At 36.0% G+C, this 26,180-nt stretch overlaps 2 protein-coding genes across 3 annotated transcripts in view; one reads left to right on the top strand and one right to left on the bottom strand.

Annotated features, from left to right (window-relative positions):
• The window catches only part of LOC123530602 (protein pigeon-like), a 64,993-nt gene that overhangs the window by 12,680 nt on the left and 26,133 nt on the right, over positions 1 to 26,180 (bottom strand). The window contains exons 10-17 of one of the 2 annotated variants that reach the window (XM_045311383.2): positions 23,183 to 23,387; positions 21,581 to 21,647; positions 20,746 to 20,823; positions 15,761 to 15,853; positions 6,333 to 6,551; positions 5,534 to 5,694; positions 4,283 to 4,309; positions 1,575 to 1,644 (exon numbers count right to left, since the gene is read on the bottom strand). In XM_045311383.2, coding sequence (XP_045167318.2) covers positions 1,575 to 1,644; positions 4,283 to 4,309; positions 5,534 to 5,694; positions 6,333 to 6,551; positions 15,761 to 15,853; positions 20,746 to 20,823; positions 21,581 to 21,647; positions 23,183 to 23,387 — 920 coding nt within the window. The remainder of the gene's footprint in view (positions 1 to 1,574; positions 1,645 to 4,282; positions 4,310 to 5,533; positions 5,695 to 6,332; positions 6,552 to 15,760; positions 15,854 to 20,745; positions 20,824 to 21,580; positions 21,648 to 23,182; positions 23,388 to 26,180) is intronic. The other variant, XM_045311384.2, reaches the window with a different exon arrangement.
• Positions 8,790 to 14,684, top strand: LOC123530603 (uncharacterized). The gene is made up of 2 exons (XM_045311386.2): positions 8,790 to 9,273; positions 12,232 to 14,684. Exon 2 carries the CDS (start codon positions 12,233 to 12,235, stop codon positions 14,336 to 14,338), a length of 2,106 nt encoding a protein of 701 aa, XP_045167321.2. The 5' UTR covers positions 8,790 to 9,273; position 12,232; the 3' UTR covers positions 14,339 to 14,684.

The raw sequence follows: 26,180 nt of genomic DNA, 5'->3' as shown, positions 1-26,180 counted from the left end.
AACGAAGGGAGGTAATTTGACATAAAATCAGTCCATAGCTATCTACCCTGATTGCCTCAGTCCAACTAAAGACAATAATGAAATTTCAAATGAGTTCTATAAATATTTACCGAGACAAATCCATTTTTATTAAAATCAGGGGAGGTAATCATGCATTGTTACATGCATGTAGAAGATAAAGAGTACAAGCCTATACAACAATATATTAGTAAAGTATTCATATCGATAAATGTTCAATCAAGAGTTATCTAATATGACTATTTCTTACCATGGAAGACATAAATAAAGTTTCAAACCAATCTCATTAGAAGCTGCTAAGGGTGTTCATTTTGATAAAAAATAAAGGGAGGTAATTTGTCATAAATTCAGTCAATATGTATCTTCACTGATTGTCCAAGTCCATCTATTGACATAAATGAAATTTCACATCAGTATCTTCATTAGTTACGGAGATATACCCATTTTAATTTGAAATAAAGGGAGGTAGTTTGACATAAAATCAGTCCATAGTTATCTAGCCTGATTGTCTCAGTCCAACTAATGACAAAAATGAAATTTCAAGTCAGTCCTATAAGTACTAACTGATATAAATCCATTTTGATTACAATCAGGGGAGGTAATCATATATAAAATAACTCTGGAACCTACGATTGGATCTGACAGATTCATCATGGAATCCAAGATTTATTGTTGTTGAAGATATTTTGGTAGTTTGTATTAAATCAAACTATAAATGAAGTCTCTATATAGCTGCAAAAGCCAAAATAGCAAATTTTCAGGGGCCGTAACTCTGGAACCCATGAAGAAATCTGGCCAGTTTAAAAAAGGAACCAAGATCTTGTAGTGATGCAAGTTGTATGCAAGTTTGGTTAAAATCAAATCATAAATGAAGCTGCTATTGTGCAGACAAGGTCAAAATAGCTAATTTTGACCCTTTCAGGGGCCATAACTCTGGAACCCATTAAGGGATCTGGCCTGTTCAAGGAAGGAACCGAGATCTTATAGTGACACAAGTTCTGTGCAAGTTTGATTAAGTTCAAGTCATAAATGAAGCTGCTATTGTGCAGACAAGGTTAAAATAGCTAATTCTGGCCCTTTCAGGGGCCATCACTCTGAGACCTATAATGGAATCTGGCCAGTTCAAGAAAGAAACCAAGATCTTATGGTGATACAAGTTGTGCGCAAGTTTGGTTAAAATCAAATAATGAAGCTACTATTGTGCAGACAAGGTCAAAATAGTTAATTCTGGCCCTTTCAGGGGCCATAACTCTGGAACCCATAATGGAATCTGGCCAGTTCAAGAAAGGAACCAAGATCTTATGGTGATACAAGTTGTGTGCAAGTTTGGTAAAAATCAAATCATAAATAAAGCTGCTATTGTGCAGACAAGGTCAAAATAGCTATTTTTGAACCCATAATGGGATCTGGCCAGTTCAAGAAAGGAATCGGATGAAGGGTGATCACAAAAGCTCACCTTGTCACTATGTGACAGGGGAGCTAAAAAGAATTATTGAAGAGTAAAATGTAGTATGAAATACTGTTTTTCAGCAGATATTGGACAGATGTTCACCTACCAATTAAGAATTCTGTCATCAGATTTGGAACTTCAGGACTGGGTATATCATTACATAGTACCAGGAATAACTGCAACAGACAGAAATATCAAAATATAAGTGCATTAAAGTTTGACAGAAAATTTGCATAAACGTGATTTGAGTTTTCACGATTGTGGTAGTTGTGAAAGAAATGTTAAAATTGTAGAATTCATGATTCAGTCATGAAGGTTCACATTTATGTGTGTAACATACCAGGTATTCAGTCAAACCTGTACTATGGATGACATCAATATAAAGACCACACCTCTTAGAACCTACCTTGAAATGTCACTATATCTTCCCCCATTGAACTTATAAAGAATACAACTTCTTAAAACTGTTGGTGACCTGTTTTTGTTTCTTTTTTTTTTGTTCAAATATAATATTTTTTAGTATCCTATTATATTTTCCTATTCTTTTTTATGATAGAATCTCAAGATAAAAATATATTCGAGAAAAAAAAAGGATTGTCCACAGCAGAGAGTGAATCTGCGGCCCTGTCAAAAAAATGCAGCAGTACAAGCCTGTGCCTTAGACCTTTCGGCCATTGGGGAAGTTAACTTCAGATGCGAGTATTTTCAATATAACCACAGAAAATATCGTCTGTGTTCCAGCTCTGTTGGTAAGTTTGACTGCTCAACACCAACTAAGCTCGGATCTATTCTTGCATTCCTTGGACAAGCAAATTGTGTTGAAATGCCGAAGTAAGTTATCTTTACTTTTTATTGCAATGATAGTAAATGGTAATTGTTAAAACATGCTGAATTTGTAACAAAACCTATTTAATGGTTGAGACATAAGCTAAGTATGTTTTAAAAGGCTAAAAATATTGGCTGATATTTGGCACAGGCAGAGAGGGGAGGGGGCCTTGATCTCCATGTGTCTGTGCAAATGACACCAGTAATGACACATCACCACCAGATGAGGGCAGTACCAGTACAAACAAAGCAGCAGATGTGTGACCTAGTGAGTTTTGTGAACTTTCCAGACACTAGTGACAAAATATGCCATAAATATTATGAATAACAGTGCTATGTTTTTTGTTACTAAGCAACATAAATATAAATTATGTTATGAATGTGCATTATGAATGTGGTTGAACTAATGAAAATAGAACATAGAAAAGAAACATTAGTTTTCTTTCATCATCTGTGAACTGACATAGATCTCTATTTATTTTTGTGTTACTGTGGACTTCTAACTCAAACTACTTTCCTGAGAAACGAGAATTCTAGAAATGTCAGATAAACAAAGTGTTGCAGCAGAAAAAGTGTTACATGAGTAAAAAGGTTTAAAATGAAAGGTGATGGATGCAGGCCACTATGAGATGAGGAGTAATGATCTGCTCTCTTTAAGACTCTAAACTGCAAAATATTCCTTTAAAAATGCATTTCAACTGTCTCCTTATCCTAGTGGTAGAGAGTCCACTTTGAGTGCTGGAGGTCGTGGGTTCGATCCCCGGCCGTGTCATATCAAATACACGAAAAATGGTACCAGTAGCTGCCTTGCTTGGCACTCAACATTAAAAGGGAAACTGGCTTCTCTTCTCTCATACCCTCATGGCGATGGATTCCATCAGGAATGAGGTGTCGAGAGTGATTAATATAAGTTGTAGATCGAGCTTGCTTCACAATCGACAAAAAATACATTAGTATACATGTAAACTAAAAATGCATTTATAATTGTGTTAAGTATATACTTAATTAACATACTGCTGGGAAGTAAATCTTTGACTTCAAATAGAATCCTGATGATACTGACCTTGAACAAAATTACAACAGACAACAGAACAATTTCAATAACTAAAGTTATAATACTTATGATATTTTAATACTATGATATATAACTTATACACTGTGCAGATTTACATACAGATTGTAAGATAAAAAGCTGATGGTTCGCTTGCATTATTCAAAGGCAGTATTAAGATATTAACTCTAATACCCTAACCAACTGAAGATGGCTCAATATTAACAAGTGTTGTCAGTAAGACATGCAGCCAATGCTCTACTATTTGAATTGTTGTCTCAGAAACAGGAATATTACCCTAAATGTTAACCCTAAATGTTAAAATGTCTATAGAATTTCAATCCAGTATCTGCTTTAGTTTTGGAGACATTAACATGTATGCAAAACTTTAACCTGAAGTTGTAAAGTTCAAAATGTGACATAATTCCGCAAAATGCATGTCAGAGTTATGGGACTTGATGCTATAATCTAGTTTTATAAACCAGAAGAAACATGTTAAGTTTCAATTCAATATCTGCATTAGTTTTGGAGATAGTAACTTGCATACAAAACTTTAACCAGGACTTCATAAGTCAAAAAGGGGGCATAATTTGGCCAAAATACATGTCAGAGTTATGGGATTTGACCTAGTGAGGTTAGTAATTGTCCAAGAAAAAGAAAAATAAGTTTCAAAGCTATATGCCTTTAAATGATAGCTATACCTACTTGCATGCAAAACTTTAATGAAGGGTGACACTGACGCCAGGGTGAGTAGAATAGCTTGTACTATTTTTCAAATAGTCAAGCTAAAAAATGCTGCAAGATGTCAATGTTTGCAATGAAGCATGGCCATGCTATTGGAGAATGAAGTATCTAAGCTAAAGGCAGATCTGTCATTAACATATAGTAATATGCTTGTCTCAATGTATACAAAACTATGGTGTACTTTAGAAGCTTACCTGTTTAAGGTGTTTGAAATCTCTGGGCTAAATAGTAGAACAAGGAAAACAGAGTGTAAGTGGCATGTAACAATTAACAAGTAAACGTTGTGCATAACTAAATGTTGAAAAACAGTTTCCTTGTCACTGGCACAAAGCAACTTGTTTGTAATAACGTATCACTCCTTGGGGAACCTTACCCTTTATTTCTGTGCTGGAGTACATGTACAACTAACCTTGTCATTGGCATAAAGTAACTTGTTTGTAATAAAGCAACACTCCTTGGGGAACTTTACCTTGTATTTCTGTGCTGGAGTACAACTAACCTTGTCATTGGCATAAAGTAACTTGTTTGTAATAAAGTAACACTCCTTGGGGAACTTTACCCTCTTTTTCTGTGCTGGAGTACAACTAATCTTGTCATTGGCATAACGTAACTTGTTTGTAATAAAGTAACACTCCTTGGGGAACTTTACCCTTTTTTTTCTGTGCTGGAGTACAACTAATCTTGTCATTGGCATAACGTAACTTGTTTGTAATAAAGTAACACTCCTTGGGGAACTTTACCCTTTTTTTCTGTGCTGGAGTATAATTAACCTTGTCTTTGGCATAACACAACTTGTTTGTAATAAAGTAACACTCCTTGGGGAACTTTAATGTGTGAATGTATGAGAATTTTACCTGTTGATGTATAACATAATGTAGAAGAGTAGACTTTGTCATTGTCACATAACAATGTGTAAATCTATGAGAAATTTACCTGTTTATGGACTATGAAATCTCTATGTTGGAGTATAATATACGAGAGCAGATCTTGTCAATGTCATATATATCGGAAGTCCTTGGCATATAACTATGTGGGAATGGATGAAAAATTTACCTGTTTAAAGAGAATGAAGCCTCTATGCTGGAGTATAACATAATATAGGAGAGTAGACCTTGAAATTGGCATATAACAATGTGTAAATGTATGTTTAAGGAGAATAAATCTATATGTTAGGGTATAATATAGTGTAGGAGAGCAGACCTCGTCATTGTCGCACAACAATATGTCAATGTATGAGAAAGTTACCTGTTTCAGAATGAAATCTCATATGAGTTTAACATAATATTGAGGAGTAGACCTTGTCATTGGCATACAACAATGTGCAAATGTATGAGAAGTTTACCTGTTTAAGGAGAATAAAGTTTCTATGTCGAATTATAACATAATGAAGGAGAGCAGACCTTGTCATTGGCATACAACAATGTGTAAATGTATGAGAAGTTTACCTGTTTAAGGAGAATAAAGTCTCTATGTCGAAGTATAACATAATGAAGGAGAGCAGACCTTGTCATTGGCATATAACAATGTGTAAATGTATGAATGAGGCTGGCCATATTCAGGTGTATCCTGTACATTGCACCTGTTGTCCTTTCCAGAATATAACTTCCTGGAAAAGAAACATCAATAAATGTATACAATAATGTTAAAGGTTAATGGAAAATACGAATATTTTATCCACAACTCCTGATTACAACAAGGTAATACTTTTTATTCCCGCATTTATCCACATTTTTTCTATGAACAGATGTTTCATGTGTTAGCTACATTTCCTTATAAATAACTATCTTGCATACAGTGAAGGATTCCAAAGTCAAACTAAAAAAAGTTTTAGATAAGAAGGTATTGAGTAAATAAAAATAATCAAAATATTATTCAAGCTCATGTGCATGCACCTTACAAACTCCTGGTCAGCAAGCAATTATGAAATGTGGCAATACAGCTACAGTCAAGGGTCATATCTGTTGTATTACAGTAGCAATCATTCTTATTATTGAATCTATTTGACACCTTGCTGGCATATACATTTTTAATAAGTTTGATGAAGATTGCTCAAGAAACAACATGTCAAATATCTAAGCTCTAGGGCTTCTGCTTTTTAAAAAGAAGATTTTTTAAGGTTTTCCTATGTAAAATCTGCTGATGGACGAGACAAATAACAAGAGCTCATCATTGAGCACTTCTTGTTCAGCTTAGCTAAAAGCAATGAAATATACGGTATGTAAATTGATGAATTTCATTAAATACCTGATAATTCCTTTCCCAATGTAACTAAAGGAGAATTTGATGAGAATACTAGATGCTCTGCCATAAGGCTCATCACAGGAAGTGACATATCTGTTTCCCATGAAGCAACTGCAATACTTGAAGCTGATTGGTCAGTCTGCTGATCATGTGACCCTCTGTCTGCTGCAGAATCTTCTTTCACTTGCAACTGTTTTGAAAAGCTGTCTCCAAATGTCTTACCTTTAAGAACAATTATAATTACCATATGTATAATTGTTCATAGTATTTTACTCAATTATTTAAGTGTTGTCATTTTCTTTCTATTGGTCTCCTTTCGTGATTCTAGTATATGAATGAAATAGTTGCATTGTCAATGCAAGTTAAAAACTTAAAACTCGTGTCCTATGTCACACCTTAAAATATTAAGGTGAATAAAATGTCTGACTTTGACAATAAATAAGAACTTGTTTTCTATATAATGGAAAATAATTTTTAAGATGTTCAATCCCAGTCCTGTCAACTTTTTCAGGTAAGATACCCATCTAGCTTTAAATCAGAAGCTCTGTGGTTCTTAACTAAAGTGTCTGTCTGTACATTCAAAGTGCCAGAGATTATATCTGTCTGTAGGTAGATCAGTCTGTTGGTAAAGACACTTGGTTTCCAATTGTTTTAGCCTTCGATAGTAAAACTTCGTAATGGTGATTGCCCCTGGTCAGTAGAAGCTCTCTATTGTTTTTGGAGTCAGTGGTAAAAGGTCAAGGTCACAATGACTTTTAGATAGGAAAGTTTCCAATTAATATCAGGAGATTACTTGGGTCTACAACAGTCAAACTTCTTAGTATGATTGCCAATGGTCATTAGGAGACCAATATCGTTTTGAAAGTCAGTAGGTCAAAGGTCAAGGTCACAGTGATCTTGCAACTGAAAACAGTTTTCAATAAATAACTGGAGCATACTTTGGCCAAGGAAGGTCAAACTTCATAGCATAATTGCTTGTGGTCAGTATATGACCCATACTGTTCTGGAAGTCCGTAGGTCAAAGTCACCAAGAGTTTGGTACCGAAAATTGTTTCTGCTTTAACTGGGTCTACTACCATCACACATCATAGTGTTATTGTCTATGAAAAGTAAATGGCCTCTATTGTTACGTAAGTTGAAGGTCACAGTGGCCTGGAGACTAAACTGTTTTTGGATGTATAGCTAAAGAACACTAGTCTATACCTATAACAATCAATCTTCATTGCATGCTTATCTATGGTCACTAGATGAACCGTAATGTTTTTGGTGAGAGGCATGTGTTTTACAAACAGCGCTTGTTTCACTTTCACATGTTACTTACGCTTTAAAGCCAAAAACCCAATTCATATGCATGTAATTTTCTAGCTTGTAATTTATACCCTCAGGCAGTGCTGCAAATACTGTAAATGCAGTTCATGATTGTGAATAAACATGTCATTATTGTTTTTAACAGATCCAGCCAAGCAAGGAAAGTAATTATATATACTGAAATACTTTAATAACGCAACCTAGGTGTTAGAGAAAGTCTCTTACCTAAGCAAAATTTTATATGCATATTTGCACAGCTGTGTTCCTCTGAAGACACCCACTGCACAAACAAAAGTAAAAAAAAACAACAACAAAATTTATTAAAACATTTACTTTTGCCTCATATTCCGACCATATCAGTAAACATGTACTGTCAAAATGACTCTTCTTGGATTTGTTGACCAAAACAATCTCTATTTATGCTTATCAAACTTGAATTTCATGTGTCCAACAAAGAGCTGTTCTTAATACTGTTTTGTGATCTGTAATTTTAAAAATTCACCAAAATAGCTAGACTGTTTATCAGAAAATGTATCCAAATCTGCCCTCTGGCACATAGAACTTTGAAATTTTCTGTTGGTGCTGAAAAATTACCATCATACGTATGTACTATGAAAATCTTTTACATGTATGAAAAGTGTTTCTGCAGTCTGACAGTCATTCGTAAAAAAAATGCATATCAACAACCTCGTTCATTTGCATCAAACTCATCGTGTATGAGAAAAAAAGTAAGCCCTTAATTATTCACTGTTTTCACACATGAATGATTTAAAAGTTAACCTTGAGAAGTAGATACAAGTTTATATAAGTAAAGAAGTAAATATATAATTATTAAAGTGACATGTGTTTTACAGTATAGTAAATCTAGATCATAATGTAATAATAACACCCGGCCCAATGGGCCTATTAGTCTCCTAGAGTGTACAATAAAATTTCACATGATATATAATACTGTCGAACAAGTATTATCCGCAAAAGATATTAAATATACTGAAATACAGTAAATTAATTAAAACTCATAGAGCAACACTATATTGTTTTTATACTTTTATTACTACGAGACCTAGGCAGCTACTAAAAGGTATCAAAGAGGCTAAACAGCTAGTCTGTGTTCAGACCCTATGTTTTGTTCACAGGAGATAACTCCTGATTTTGTATAATTATGTCCCTTTTCTTCTCAAAACAGAGCCAAGACTGATGAAGTCAGAATGTATACAAGAATTATTTAAAAAAAAAAAAAAAAATTATCTAGTTGGCAGCCAGACTACTAAACAGCATGCAGGCAGTGTAACATGATATAGCTCCTACATCACACTACAGCACTGTTTACAAATTTAGCACATTTTCTAGGAAAAGTTGTTTCAGTTTATATTCATTACTCACGCCAGTAAAGTTGGGATCATTCAGTGTGTCTCTAAATATTTCTAATCTAATATCATAACAGAGCGGACAGTTCAACACATGTCATGTAATTATAAAAAAGAGATCACTTTAAATATTTTTTAAAACTGAAAGAACGTCTAAAAAAATTTAAGTGTTGCGTATATAAAATGTTTCAGTATATTATGGTGATCCGAACTGAGGTTTACTCATCACAGTAGGACTGATAATTGAATCAATCTCTCCTGTTTCTTAGGTAAGTTAATTATGTTTATTATTGTTACAATATTCTTTGCTTTTCAACATTTTCTTGATTTTGTGTAGGTAGTTTTGCCAACTGAAACAAATATTTCTGTACCAGTTTTTCACCTTGAAAAAATAATGGTAGGGTACTGGATGACATGGTAAAATGGGGCATTTTTACAAGACTGGTTATCTTTAATATTCTTTATTACATTTGTGAGTTCCAAGACAAATTTAACCCTACTATTAAAAAAGTTTAAGATTTTTGTTGTTATGTCATAAATAAATTTTACCTTCATTTTGTTAACAGTTAATCTTTAGGCGTAAAAAAAAAAATTGTTTGTTTCCGGTATCCCGACCTACCCTAAATTTTTGGCCCGACCCTAAATGATTTTATGGCCTTGGAGAATATTTTTTTCAACTTTTTAACAAAAAGATGCAAAACTGCACTTTTTATGCTTTAAACATAGCCAGTGATGTTAGACATCAACTTACTGATGCTCTAAAGGCATAACCCCCTTATTTGTAATCATTTTTTGACAAAAAAATAATTTCCGAAAAGTCCCCCTTAATAAAAAAAATTTCCAAAAAAAAAAAAAAAAAAAATTCCGACCTACCTACCCTAATTTTTTTCAGCATACTACCGGAAACAAAGAATTTTTTTTTTTAGGCTTTAGTCACTATGTTTGTTTTGGGTTTCGCCATTTTTCAACAGTATTTCAGTTGTGTAGTGGCAGGCAGTTACCAGTATTCCTGGATTCTGTACCAGGTCGAACCTGTTCTCCGCAAGTAACTGCCAACTTCCCCACATCAATCAGAGATGGAGGACGATTAATATCAAACATAATGTCTTTAAATTTATCAAAATGTCATGGGGAACATACGCCTCTCCCAGGGATCAAACTCACAACCCTGTTGTCTGTAGATCTGCACTCTCCCTATTGAGCTAAGTGGGCAGGTTTTTTCTTCAATATAGCCATAATCATTTACAAAATCATAAAAGAATAAATTTTATATTGGAAGTTGGGGCTGTTCCACTCCCACTTTTACAAATGCAATTCTCCTGATGGAGCTTATTTGGTGGTATATGGTACATATAAAAATAAATCATTTCATGTGATTAAATAGTCTTCTTGCACATCACATAAAATCAATGTGACTGGAAAGTATAGCAATCCAGACATGTAACTCTAGGACGGAGTTTACATTTTAATGTCATGATTCGATGAATATTTGACATCTTGAGAATGGAACATCATAAAATCATAGAAAGAAAAGGTTGTTTTACATGAAAACTGCACAGCTTATTAAATAAGTACATAATTCTGAAATTCCAGTGTCAATTTAATGACAGAAGCTTGAATTCCAGAAAAGGGACCACGATAAGGGGCCTCACTTCTGGACAGTTCAGTAAATTTAAAATCTGTCCATTTTCAAAGAAATCTTGCACATCTTCATTTTGAAGCATTTGCATCAATGTACAAGTACTGAAATTTCGAACAATAAGATTGATCATCTTTTCTAGAAAATTTGAAAATTGATTGTTTTTATTTCTTTACAAATGGAATTCTACTTTAAAGGGGAATAACTTCTTGTGAATAGTTGATGTTTGGAGCAGTATGGGTCAATGCGTTTAAACTTGTATTGGACCGATTTTTGGTAAAGATGTTGTCCATTTAAAGACAACTGTGAGACTTTCAATATAAGGCTCATAATATCTTTTTTATGGGATAATCATGTCTGTTTCATGAAAGTCATTATATGTTCAAAGTTTGTAAATAACAAACTGTGAAGTATTGCATATTATGCACAAATAGAAAAATGAGTCCTAAAATTAAAAAATATGTAAGTTTGTCATTGATTTACTTATTTTTTTCTATTTGTCAACCATACACATTTTTGACAGATTACCAGTTGCAATCAAATCAAAGGGAAACAACTATTGTAAGCAATTGTGCCTAATCACTTTCATGAAACGGAAATGATTAATCAATAAAAAAAATTATAAACCGTGAAAATAAGTTCTTACAATGTTTTGCAAATGAACAACGTCTTTACCGACATTCTATAGTCATTCAATACATGTTTTCCCGTTGTGTTCCATACTGTCTCGTATTCATTTTAAAAAAGTTGCCCCCCTTTAAAAAACAATTCCATTTATAAGGAAATGAAAATAAACAATTTTCAAAATTCTTGAAAACGATGTTTAACCTTGTCATTCGAAATTTCAGCACTTGTACAGCGCTGCAAATGCATCAAAACGAAGATGTGCAACATTTCTTTGACAACGGTGAGATTTTAAAGGCGATACACTGTCCAGAAGTGTGGCCCCTTAATTTGGACCCTATTCCGGAATTCAAGCATCTATCAATAAATTGACAATCAGTTTTAGAATAATATACCTATCTTATAAGCTGTTAAATTTTCTTGTCATACAACATTTTCGTTCTATGAATTGATGATGTTAAAGTTTCAAGACATAAAATATCCATCAAACCCTTAACTTACCTGCAAGCTCTGGATGTAAAAAGTAGTCATTGAAGAAATTAATAGGTTAAGAAGGATATTTTTTAATATCTCTTCAACAAAACATCTAACAACATTCTTCAACTGCCCTAGATGTTATAACTGCAGAATCAAACCTTTGACCTTAGTGATACTGACCTTTAAGGTTGAGCTATGGATCTTGCATACAATATGCCTTCTTGTTATGGTGAATGTTTATGCCAAGTTATTTGAACATCCATGTATGTATGCCCTTGACCTTTATATAAGGTGTATGGGTCTTGAAATGACATGATATCTTGTTACGATGAATGATTGTGGCAAATCTTCTGAATATCCATGAAAGGATAAAAATAGAGCGGACAAGAAAAATGATACACTATGATATTTAATATTTGACTTCCATTTTAAATGGTGCAGGCATAAATAGATTGGGCCTGAAAGAAGATTTCATTTTTTATTTCAGAATGTACAATCAGCCCAATCATGTTCAAAATGTGTCACTGGCACTGTCAGAGGTGCTTAGTGATATTGGAGTAAATGAGACGATTTTACTGAAGAGAAGAAGAAAAATGCTACTTCAAGAATCTATATCCACAACAGTATCACAATTAGATGATACAAATAGCTGTGAATATTATTTTGGAAGTAAATCTGAGGGTACAACAACACCAGGCCTAAATTCTGACATTGACACGCTTCGATGTTATAATCAATATAACATCATACAAAACTTGAGTGAATGGGAGCCTGGTAAATCAAATTACATGATGATCCAGGATGAGACTGTATCACCTGGTTACTGTCTGTTACAACGTCTGAGAAAACGTGCTCCTCTTCCTTATGATGGTAAACTTCCTGCAAACCATTTCAGAGACAAGATGGGAAGAATATTGTTGAAGAATTCACTGTTTCACACTGTTACTGGTGAAAGGTTTGAGAGACATGGTCCAGCATTTGCACAACAAGGAAAACCTGGACTATCTGATATTGATGTGGTTTCTGCTTTTCCATGTAAGTCATGGCCATTACAAGCTAGAAAATGGTTACGCCTGCAAGGTGAAGGTCAATGGCCTACTGATGAGATGAAGAGATATTGCAGCACTAGCGGATGTTTTGTAGTTGCTGTTGCAAGTAGGGGCAGTGAAAATGAGGAGCTTGAATGGAGAATATCAACATCCCTAGCAGAGAGGTGTCTAATGTTCAATCTGAACATTACACAAATTCAGTGCTATGTTTTAATGAAGATGGTTTTAAAGACCTACTTAAAACCAAAGTTTGGAGATACTATCTCAAGTTTTATGTGTAAAACAGTTCTCTTCCATTGTATTGCAGATACGAATCCTTCAGTCTGGAGAGAAAATAATTTACTTGTTTGTTTATCATTATGTTTATCGTTATTATACTTGTGTGTTTCAAAAGAAAACTGCCCGCACTTTATCATACCTCAAAACAACTTGATGAAAGGCCATATTTCAACAGAAATCAAACCTCAGATTCTTGAAATACTGAACGATATTGTAGTCAGTAATGGGAGAGCACTACTGGAAATTGAATGTAATGTCCTTGGTAAAAGACTGGATCTCAAATTGAATGTGACGCCTGGAGTCTATCGAGACTTGTTACAATCACTTGGGTTAAGCGAGTTCATTTCTGGGCGATTGTTTTATGACTTATATGATTCAATGAATACTCTGTTAAACAGTTGTTCATTTGAGATATCACAAAGAAACCCTGGCAAAGTCCAGCAGACATTTCTGACCTATATTAGCCAGATAGTAAACAAGTTCTTCAAAAGTCGAGGAATAGACAGAATTGCATGCAGCCTTTTAGCACCATGGTTTTGTACATCACATGGATCTGTCCTGGCATCTTTAAACATAGGTTTACACAATACTATACCACAGCAGGCTTTCACCTGGATCTCACTGGGTCTAAACTCGGATGTTTCATCCAGCAGACTGAAACTTGTATCAATTCTCTACTGTATAGGGAAAATACAAAAAACTGAAAATGAACTTGCAGACATTGAAAAGAGGTATGATCGAAATATAGTTGAGCCTGTAAGTCGATGCTATGAATTCTTCCAACATAAATTTAGAAAAGGTTTCCTGGAAGTTTCAGCCCGTCAAAATGAAGAAGCCATACAGCACGTAATTGCCTTCCCAGTCATTTTTTTGCCAACTGAAATCAACTGTGTCCTAAAGGAAATGAGATACGAAATGTTTCGATCAACTAAAGAAGACCTAACACTGAGAGATGAAAATGACTATTGGATGGACTGGGCAGTTGTGGATTCGTTATCCTTCCTCTACTTCTTACAGTTCAAGACATTCCGGCAACAAGAAGATAAGCAAAGAGCTCTTTCTAACCTCGTACAGACCATAAACTATGAACCAAACCTTGGTCATGTAGAAACAGCACTGAACTTACTTGGACAGTGTATGGAACAAGAGAACAGAGGTTTTGATGCTATAAAGTATTACTTATTATCTCTAAAGCTACGGGAGAGAAACAACGCAGCAAAGATCCATATCTGTAGACTTCTGTCCACTATGATAAATTGCAGGTAAATCAACACAAAACTGATACACATGATGGTGTATGGAAATGAAAAACAGAGACATGTGAAAATACAGAACTAGTCATAGTATTTACTGTGGTATAACTAAATACATACTTCAATCTTTAAGTTTCAATGGCATACAATTTGTGATTTAGCTAAAAATGCCATAATCCTGGGGATACTTATCAGTGTATTTCAAATATTAAAGACAAAACTGTATAATTAGTTGGATTGTTTTTATCTGCTGTATTTTTATTTCTTGGTTGAAGGAACCATGAAATCTACAAAAATTAGTAATTTAAGGTACATACATAGATTCAGCTGCACCTTTAACATTGCGCCAACACAATTATAGGTCATATAGTGACATTCCAGCTTTAAAGGCGGAGGAAGACCCCAGGTGCCCCTCAGTGCATTATTTCATCAATGGAGGGCACTTTGGTAGAACCATCGACCTTCTGTAAGCAAGCTGGGTGGCTCTCTTACACAGATAATTCAACGAGTGAGGCTCAGATTCACAATGGTTAGGGGCCAGTGACTTGAAGTCAGCGACCTAAACCACTCTGCCATGGAGGCCACTAATACTATAATGTACATGTGGAGGCATTTCCCTTATAAATCTCATACAATACACATAAGAATGCCCTCTAAAACACTGTTTCCTACAGAAACTCAATGAACAGAATTCTTGTAAGAATAAGAACAAATACTAAAATTAACATTCCAATTTTCATGAAGATTATTAAAATATATTCGAATATTTGCTGACAAATACTAAGTTTTGCTGTTTTTAACCCTTATCTTGCTGGGCATGATTTATTCTGCCTTTGCGACCAGCAGAGATCAAGATCAGCCTGCACATCCGTGCTGTCTGATCATGACCTGCACTGTTTGCCATTCAGTCAGTATCTTTTTTGGTAAGCACCCCTTTTAACAGTTAACAACACCATCCAAATTGAAAGATAGACAAGTTCATTATAGAACTTTAGCAGGGTAAGGGTTAAGAGAGAAAGAGTTGGTGTTTGAAGTTTCATTCAGTTGTGATGAATAATGATTGAGACATGAGCTTGCTAGGAATCATTATAAGAGCCACGCCATGAGAAAACTAACATAGTTGGTTTGCGGCCAGCATGGATCCTGACCAGCCTGCACATCTGCGCAGTCCGGTCAGGATCCATACTGTTCACTAACAGTTTCTCTATTTCCAATAGGCTTTGAAAGCGAACAGCATGGATCCTGACCAGACTGCACGGATGCACAGGCTGGTCTGGATCCATGCTGGTCACAAAGCCATTATGTCGGTTTTCTCATGGCACGGCTCATAAATGTTTCTACACCAGATGTTGATGCTGACACAAAGTGCAAAGCAACAGCCTTGATGACATTTGTCAGACAAGCTGAAAATTAAGGTGTTATGTAAGTTACTTACTGTGAAGAAAGATATGATTGCTGGGTTCAAACTCCATGCTGACATTGAGTAGGTGTACAAAATATCCAGGTAACATCACCAACACTGTATCACCTTAAATCAGAGTCAAGATACATTTCACTCATAGTTTCCTTACAACATATATATTCAGCAATAATTCATAATTAAACAGATATGTTTCATAAACAAGAGCTGTCGGAGGACAGCAACACTCGTCTATTCAACAGCCTTGTCAACTGAATGAATACAAAAGTCGAAAAAGGGGCATAATTTTGTAAAATTACAAAACAGGGTTATGGAACCTGCCCAGTGCTTATCAGCTCATGACAGTGGACAAGTGTGTGAAGATTCAATTCATTCCCATCAGTAGATACTGGGATAACAGCTTACATACAAAAAGTTAACCAAAAACTGCTAAGTTGAAAAAGGGGCATAATTTTGTAAAATTGCAAAGTAGAGTTATTGAACCTATACAAGTGTGTGAAGTTTCAATCAATTCCAATTACTGGATATTGAGATACCAGCTTACATACAAAAACTTAGCCAAAAACTGCTGAGTCAAAAAAAGGGGCATAATTTAAAAGAAAAAGCAAAGTAGAGTTATGGGACCTGCACAGTGCATGTAAGATCATGACAGTGAACAAGTGTGTGAAGTTTCAATCCATTCCCGTTAGTGGGTACTGAGATACCAGCTTACAAACAAAACCTTAACCAAAAATTTCTAAGTCGAAAAAGGGGCATAATTTTGTAAACAAGAGGGCCATGATGGCCCTATACCGCTCACCTGTTATCATTGCACTTGCGGACAAGAAGGTCCTCAGAAAAAATATCTAAGTCCAAAGGACAGGAACAACAAAGGGAAGAAATTTAACCAAAAAGAAAAAACAAGAAACGCGGCAATGCCACGAAACCAGGTTTTCAACACTTTTCATAAGAATAAAAAAGTATACTGAATCACAGTGCACCACTTTAAAGCACAACCCTAACCCTAACCTAACCTTAAACCCTAACCCTAACCCTATTTTTAGTAACAATGACCTTGACCTTGATCCCAGAAACCCCAAAATCAATCCCAAGCTACAACTTTTTATAAGTTTTCTATACACCAAGTTTCATCATGATAGCTCATTCCTAAGTTAAGTTATTGACCGGAAACCCTTTTTCTATTTTAAGTAACAGTGACCTTGACCTTGACCCCAGAAACCCCAAAATCAATCCCAGCCTTTGTCTTGATATAAGCTACATACATACCAATTTTTATTCAAATATCTTTACCGAAACAAAAGTTATTGACCGGAAACACCAGTTTGACACCGCCCACCCGCCCGACCAACGACATACCCCAATCTAATAAATTCTTACAAGGTACAGATATGTCAAAATACACCTAAAAATTGGAGGTACCATCCATGTTGTACCACAGAAAAGTGGTCTCGGTTTTTCCCTACGGCCAATAATAAAAAAGTTTCTAAAAATAAGCTATTTATAGTAACGTAAAAGGGAAGTAATTAAAAAAAAAAAATTATTGTAAGTGAATAAAAGAAGGATCTGCCAAATAAATCTGTTGACATAAATGAAATTTCAGATCAGTATCTTCATTAGTAATGGAGATATACTCATTTTAATTTGAAATAAAGGGAGGTAATTTGACATAGAATCAGTCCATAGTTATCTACCCTGATTGTCTCAGTCCAACTAATGACAAAAATGAAATTTCAATAAGTCCTATAAGTACTTACTGATATGAATCCATTTTGATTACAATCAGGGGAGGTAATCAGATATAAAATAACTTTGGAATCTACGATTGGATCTGCTTTGTCATGGAATCCAAGATTTATTGTTGTTGAAGATATTTTGGAAGTTTGTATCAAATAAAACCATAAATGAAGTCTCTATATGGCTGCAAAAGCCAAAATAGCCAATTTTGGACCTTTAAGGAGCCATAACTGTGGAACCCATGAAGGAATCTGGCCAGTTCAAGCCAGGAACCAAGATCTTGTGGTGATACAAGTTGTGTGCAAGTTTGGTTAAAATCAAATCATAAATGAAGCTGCTATTGTGCAGACAAGGTCAAAATAGCTAATTTTGGCCCTTTCAGGGGCCATAACTCTGGAACCCATTATGGGATCTGGCCGGTTCAAGAAAGGAACCGAGATCTTATGGTGACACAAGTTTTGTGCAAGTTTGATTAAATTAAAATCATAAATGAAGCTGCTTTTGTGCAGACAAGGTCAAAATAACTAATTTTGGCCCTTTCAGGGGCCATAACTCTGGAACCCATAATGGGATCTGGCCAGTTCAAGAAAGGAACCGAGATCTTATGGTGGTACAAGTTGTGTGCAAGTTTGGTTAAAATAAAATCATAAATGAAACCACTATCATGCGGACAAGAAATTGTTGACGCACGGACGGACTGACGACGGACGAAGGGTGATCACAAAAGCTCACCTTGTCACTATAGGTGAGCTAAAAAGCAAAATGGTTATGGAACCTATGCAGTGTAAGTCACTTTTTCACAGTGAGTAAGTGTGTGAAGTTTCAATCCATTCCCACAAGTGGTTACTGAGATACCAGCTTATATACAACAAGAGCTTGAAGAACACGAAATACCCCCCTTGATGCATTCAGTTATTGCACAAGGAACAGAAATTATTTGCTCACTGTAAACAAAAGTTCTACTGTTCTGGTTCAATGTGACCTTGACCTTTGACCTACTGACCTCAAATTCAATAGAGGTCATCTGCTGGTCATGATCAACCTCCGTATTAAATTTCGTGATCCTAGGCCCAAGCACTTTCAAGTTATCGTCCGGAAAGGGTTTAACTGTTCCGGGTCAATGCGACCTTGACCTTCAGCCAACTGACTCAAAATCTATTGGGGTCAATTAATGGTCATGACCAATCTCCCTATCAAGTTTCATGATCCTAGGCCCAAGTGTCTCAAGTAATCGTCTGGAAACGGTTTAACTGTTCTGGGTCACTGTAACCTTGACCTTTGACCTACTGACCTCAAAAAGTCTACTGGTCATGATTAACCTCTCTATCAACTTTCATGATCCTTGGCCCAAGTGTTCTTGAGTTATCGTCTGGAAACCGTTTAATTGTTCCTGGCCAATGTGACCTTAAACTTTGACTTAATGATTTCAAATTCAATAGGGGTCATCTGCTGGTCAATTTGTCTGATCCTAGGCCCAAGCGTTCTTGAGTTATTGTCCAGAAACCGTTTTACTGTTCCTGGTCACAGTGACCTTGACCTTTGACCTACTGATCTCAAAATCAATAGGGGTCATCTGCTGGTGATGACCAACCTCCCTATCAATTTTCATGATCCTAGGCTCAAGCATTCTCGAGTTATCATCCAGAAACCGTTTTACTGTTCCTGGTCAGTGACCTTGACCTTTGACCTACTGATCTTAAGATCAATAGGGGTCATCTGCTGGTGATGACCAACCTCCCTATCAACTTTCACGATCCTAGGCTCAAGCATTCTCGAGTTATCATCCGGAAACCGTTTAACTGTTCCTGGTCACTGTGACCTTGCTCTTTGACCTACTGACCTCAAAATCAATAGGGGTCATCTGCTGGTCATGGCCAATCTTCCTATCAACTTTCATGATCCTAGGCCCAAGCGTTCTTGAGTTATCATCCGGAAACCGTTTAACTGTTCTGGGTCACTGTGACCTTGACCTTTGACATACTGATCTCAAAATCAATAGGGGTCATCTGCTGGTCATGACCAACCTCCCTATCAACTTTAATGATCCTAAGCCCAAGCATTCGTGAGTTATCATCCGGAAACCGTTTAACTGTTCTGGGTTGCTGTGACCTTGACCTTTGACCTACTGATCTCAAAATCAATAGGGGTCATCTGCTGGTGATGACCAACCTCCCTATCAACTTTCATGATCCTAGGCCCAAGCGTTCTTGAGTTATCATCCGGAAACAGACTGGTCTACATACCGGCCGACCGACTGACATCTGCAAAACAATATACCCCTCCTTCTTCGAAGGGGGTCATAAGAATTAAACCAAATTGGGACGCCAACTCAGATGCCAACGCGGACGCCGACACGCGGGCGAGACCAACAGCTCTACCAATCTACTAATTCTTTGAATAGTCGAGCTAACAAGATCAACTTGTATTGGTACCTACCAGTAATTATTGTCCAAAATTACTAATACAGATAACATATGGGTATGAAATTGAAGACCAGTCTCATTACTGCGACACCTGATTGGTTGTTTCTGAGAACTCATTTGAAATTGACCAATGGAAAGAATGCATGCTGAGACTGGTCACCAAAAAAACCCCTCAATTTTATAACCTTGAATCCAATTATTATTTACACTTTTAAAGTCAAAAGATAAAAGCATTAATGCAAGCTTAAAAGTATTCTAATTTTAAAGAGAAATCAAACAACTACAAGCATGTCAGTAATATTTGGTGAAATATTTAAAGGAACTGGCCTCCCGATTAACATAGACTATCATGATTTTCAGAACATGAAAAAGCCTCCATAATATTTCTACCTATAAAAATCAAAGTCTTAATCCACTGTCAATAAGTATGATGTTAACTACAGCTAAAAATTTTCATTGTAATACTGTGAAATCATTAATATTCGTGGGGGACTAATTTTCGTGGATTTTGTGGTTGAGTCTATCCACAAAATTTAATTCCAACGAACAAGTAAAATTCCCTTTCATTTATGTTCAAAAGTTGAAATCCACAAATCCATATCCCCATGAAATTGCCGTTTTGACTAAAACCACAAAATTTCATGCCCTCAAAATTAAATGATTTTACAGTACATTGAATTTTTGAAGCATGATCAATGCTTTTGAGAGTTGTTTTTAAAATTGAATACTATCTAAATCACCTTTTATACCTTCATTTATAGATATATGTACTTACAAAATTAAATAACTTTCTAAACTTAAAAAAGTGTGCCCCTTTAAAATACAATCAGAAAAATCTGGTACCAAGCCATGAGAAGTGTAGAACTGCTTTCCTCACAATATTTGGTGGAATACTCGACACACATCCATGTAGAGTCTTTGCTGAAATGTAACACAGGACATAACAGAATAATAATTAGACAGTGCTTGACTTTAACACTGTAGAGCACTTGCTCATAGGACTTCTTCAACTATATTTTCACTTGCTTGAATCCAATTTTAGTTTGCCCAAATATAACATGGTGATGCAAAGACATACTCCAATGCAATATAGCAACAAAAACAGTGGTACATGATTTTCTGAGAAGAATTTCTTAGGATCTTTTATATATTTCATTTGCCCAACAAGGCAAATGAGTATGATTTTTTACCTGCCCACTCTCCGCTTTTACTTGCCCAAGTAATAGAGGAGTCCTTAAGGTCAAGCCCTGTCCGATTATATTTTACTGTAAATCATATTTCATATTTGACATAATCTTTAACACCCACTAATTCATGTCCCTACAGAATAACTGTTTTGGACGAAACCCACACTTAAAGCACAAGTAATTAAGTTATTTCACAAGAGTTGTTCACCTTGAACAGTGATTGAACTCAGCACCTCGATACATAACCTTGCACTCTACCTAGTGAGGCAACTGTGCCATGCACTATGAAGGAAAAATATTTAAAAAGATCTAGACCACGCTAAAGTTTGATCCACAAAATCTGTTGTTTTTTTTAATTTCAGCTTTATCATGCAAGATCATGATTTAAGTTGTATATCACTGTAAAGGACTTCAGTTACGACTACAAGTGATTACAAAAGAGGAATGTTTATTTTAAATTAATCTTGAATAATGTCAGTTTGACAACTTACCATGATGCACCATACAGATATAGTAGTTAATGTCTGTACTGTCACCATCTGACCCTGTAGGACTGGCCTTGAAAAAATAAAGGGAATATGATTATTTAATTTGAAAGGGACTCAAATTTTGTGGACATACTGCTTGCTATAATCAAAGAATCTGTAAACTAATGAATAACTGAATTTCTATTTTGTATCATCTTTATAACAGGAAATCTATGCATTTAAGTTCCACCGAATACTGTCCATAAAATTCCACTGTTTATGGCAAAGCAACTTTTTTATATGGATATAAATTTGTAGATTTTGACTTTTGAAAAGAAAATGAATTGAAATTTAACTGGTTCATTGTGATTTCCTTTCGTAGACCAACTCAACCATGGAAATAAGTACCCTACAAATATTGCTGATTTCACAGTACGTAGTTTTGACTGTGAAGAAGAATTTAAATGATTTTATAGTAAGAGACAGTACAATCAGAGTTAAAGACTGGTGATACATATCCAGAATCTTAGATACTTTGTGGTTTAGAGGTGATTAATCAGCATTGCATATGGTACAATATCAATGTGAAATAAATTTGATCTTTCATATTACAATACTAAAACTTTCATAACCTATTTTGACAAATCCCTTGCAAAATCAAGTGACAGGGTATTGCAGTGCCATACAAAAGTCCCCTTACTTTCAATAGTGACCTTGACCTTTGACTGAAAACCATGCGTCATGTGAGCGACACATAGTCTTATCATGGGGAACATTTCTGTGTAGTAATAAAAGATCCTTCAAGGCATATAAAAGTTATGGAGTGGAAACAAATTTTTAACTGACCTTTAACAGTGACCTTATTATTATTATACCAGATTTATATAGAGCCCTTTTCATGATCAATTTCACGTTCAAAGGCGCTTTACATACTTCAAATGCAGCCTTACAGGGCGCATAATTCATCCTCTACTAGTACCGACAGAGCGATCTGACCAGAGGGACAGAGTGAGACAAAGTCCCCACGACAGAGAGATCAGAAATCAGATACAGGCTTGTCTGGCTAACTTAGCCTAGCTCGTTGCGAATAGACAGCCTGGATCTTTAACGTGCCCAGTGTATAGCACTGATACACGCAAGGATTGCCTGGGTTCCTGACCAGTACACCTCTATTGGGTGGGAAACACTGAAAAGTGTTTCTGAAAATTCCCCCAAGTAGCTGCCGGGGATCGAACCCCCTACCTCAGGATTGGAAGGCCAGTGTGCAAGAACTTACAACTGACAAGATCATGTGTTGACATATTGTCTCATCATGGGGAACATTTATATGTAGCACTTAAATAATCCATCAATGCATATGAAAGTTATGGAGCGGAAACAAGTTTTACTTGACCTTCAATAGTGACCTTGACCTTTGACCTACAAGCATAAGTCATAGATATGCATAATCTAGATATTGCCACCTATTCAAGTACCATGTTTTATGAACCTAGCTTGAATCCTTTTTAAGTAATTGCAGGATCCATGATTTTCAGTTGGACAGAAGGAGGGTATTCCTATAGTCCTCTCTGGCGTTCCATCAGTAGGGGCTAATAATACAGAAGTCAAACAACTATGTGTGTTTACCTGAAAATGTGAGGAATGTTGAGAAGGAGAAGTTCTCTGTAGGGGCGATGTTCTTGGTAGTGGGGAGGACTTAGGTCTTCTGTCTGACGTCAACACATGCTGCTGGTAACATACACAGAATGTACCACTATTCTGTGTTAACACACAAATATTTATACTGGTGTCTGGTATTCCATTGTGTAGAGGTATGTCTGCATAGTAACACCTGAAATATATAATGATGATATATTATCAAGCCACTTGACACTTTTGGCATACATTTTTGATATACAAATATACATACAAACCCAACTGATAATGAACAATCTGTATAAACTGACCAAATAGAGAATGTGTGTGGCTTTATTGCAGGATGTGTTCACAATAAATAAATAAAGCCATGTTCTTAAATTCTAACCAAGCACCTTGATTCTCAACCCAGATCACAAGCTTTCCTAGGAGGATACAATTTTTATACAATTTCGCAAATATTAAACCTCGCAAACACACTCAAAATACCAAATCTGTAAAATTTTGACCCCTCGAAAATAAGTCCTTTTACAGTACAAAAACATTCAAACATATGCATTGGATTCGGGTCCTTTGTCACCATGTTTTTAATCACAAAAGACTCAGACAATAAACTAAATGTGAATAGATATAACATTTGTATATGTATTTTGAAATTCCTAATGAAAACAACAGAATGGGAAATTGTAAAGTGCACAAAAAAATGTAATTTTTTGTGGATTTAAAGTCACATCACATCCAAAACTAAGATCAATTCATGTCGAATGATGACTTTTCAAGCTTTTTGACGGGACAGGAGGACTCCAGGTGCCCCTACAGGCATTGTCTCAGGCAAAGACAGAACCACTGACCTTCCATTAGACAGCTAGATGACCAACCTCCTTGCAGGAATATTGTCAAACAATCATCCCTGCCTTCAAGCAAATCGCGTGACGATGGTACAACCATGTGATCCTAAAATGGCCGCGCCCTTGGCAATGCCGGGTAAATCAAATGCTTGCCTTAATCTAGAGTCAAAGTGACATTTATGTCACAACCTTTAAGAACATAATGGAAGTATTTGATATATCTATATTTTGCAGTATGCCACTTGTCAAATTTTCTTACTGTACTCAAAATACCGTCCAGTAATTTCATTGTTTACATTTTTAGCAGGTGCGCGTCACAACACCAGAAAAAGAAGTAATTTTAGTACTACTGCATAATTTTTACTTTTTTGCTCGTTTTACAAACAAAATGTATAATATTTAACTACTGAGATAAAAACTTTGTACAACAAAATTAAAATAAAGAAAAATATAACTCGGCTGAAATTCAGCCCAATTTATACGTGGTGGCAGCGTCTACTGTACCGATAAGCGGAAGTAACACTGTGTTGGAGTATAAGATTCTTTCACTGGTTATAGGTGCAGATGGGAATTTCTGGCCTCGAGGTTAACTGTTTAGGCGGTAACGAGGTTCCTACCGAGTTAACGCCCGAACAGTTACCCGAGAGCCAGATATTCCCATCCTGACCTAAAACCAGTGACAGAATCTTTTTCTTGCATACCAATATCAAGATATAACTAGAAAATGCTTTTGTAAAAAAGCGCATGTCTCCCCCAATGCAAAGTCCTATAGGCAAGAAGTCAATAGGGGTCAGGAGCAAAAATCAAAGAGACACTGATGGTTGGCTGCAATAGGGATCATCTACTTGGCATGTCCAGTCATCCCGCTAAATTTCAACACTCTTGGCCTAGTGGTTCTCCAGTCACTGTTCAGGCTCCTGTGACCTTGACCTTTGATCAAGTGACCTCAAAATAAATAGGGGTCATCTACTCTGCATGTCCAATCATCCTATTAAGTTTCAACATTGTAGGTCAAGTGGTTCTCAAGTTATTTCCAAAAAATGATTTTACATGAACAGGCCACTGTGACCTTGACCTTTAACAGACTGACCCCAAAATCAATAGGGGTCATCTACTCTGCATGTTCAATCATCCTATGAAGTTTCAACATTCTGGGTCAAGTGGTTCTCAAGTTATTGATCAGAACTGGTTATCAATGTTCAGGCCCCTGTGACCTTGACCTTTAACGGAGTGGCCCCAAAAACAATAGGGGTCATTTACTCTGCATGAACAATCATCCTATGAAGTTTCAACATTCTGGGTCGAGAGGTTCTCAAGTTATTGATTGGAAATGGTTTTCCATGTTCAGGCCCCTGTGGCCTTGACCTTTAACAGAGTGACCCTAAAATTGTTACGGGTCATCTACTCTGCATGACCAATCATCCTAAGAAGTTTCATCATTCTGGGTCAAGTGGTTCTCAAGTTACTGACCGGAAATGGTTTTCAATGTTCGGGCCCCTGTGACCTTGACCTTTCACAGAGTGACCCCATAATCGTCAGGGGTCATCTACTCTGCATGACCAATTATCCTATTAAGTTTCAACATTCTGGGTCAAGTGATTCTCAAGTTATTGACCGGAAATGGTTTTCAATGTTCAGGCCCCTGTGACCTTGACCTTTAATGGAGTGACCCGAAAATCGATAGGGGTCATCTACTTTGCATGTACAATCATCCTATGAAGTTTCAACATTCTGGGTCAAGTGGTTCTCTAGTTATTGATCGGAAATGGTTTTCCATGTTCAGGCCCCTGTGACCTTGACCTTTGACGGAGTGATCCCAAAATCAATAGGGGTCATCTACTCTTCATGACCAATCATCCTATGACGTTTCAACATTCTGGGTCAAGTGGTTCTCAAGTTATTGATCGGAAATGGTTTTCAATGTTCAGGCCCCTGTGACCTTGACCTTTGACGGAGTGACCCCAAAATCAATAGGGGTCATCTACTCTTCATGACCAATCATCCTATGAAGTTTTAACATTCTGGGTCAAGTGGTTCTCAAGTTATAGATCGGAAATGGTTTTCAATGTTCAGGCCCCTGTGACCTTGACCTTTGACGGAGTGACCCCAAAAACAATAGGGGTCGTCTACTCCAGCAGCCC

Source organism: Mercenaria mercenaria, chromosome 13 (genome assembly GCF_021730395.1).
Source record: "Mercenaria mercenaria strain notata chromosome 13, MADL_Memer_1, whole genome shotgun sequence".
Classification (NCBI taxonomy): Eukaryota; Metazoa; Mollusca; class Bivalvia; order Venerida; family Veneridae; genus Mercenaria; species Mercenaria mercenaria.
This window is presented reverse-complemented; position numbering and strand designations above follow the sequence as displayed.

Coding starts and splice junctions, on each gene's coding strand:
- LOC123530603 (XM_045311386.2), top strand. CDS start 12,233: ATGTACAATCAGCCCAATCATGTTCAAAATGTGTCACTGGCACTGTCA.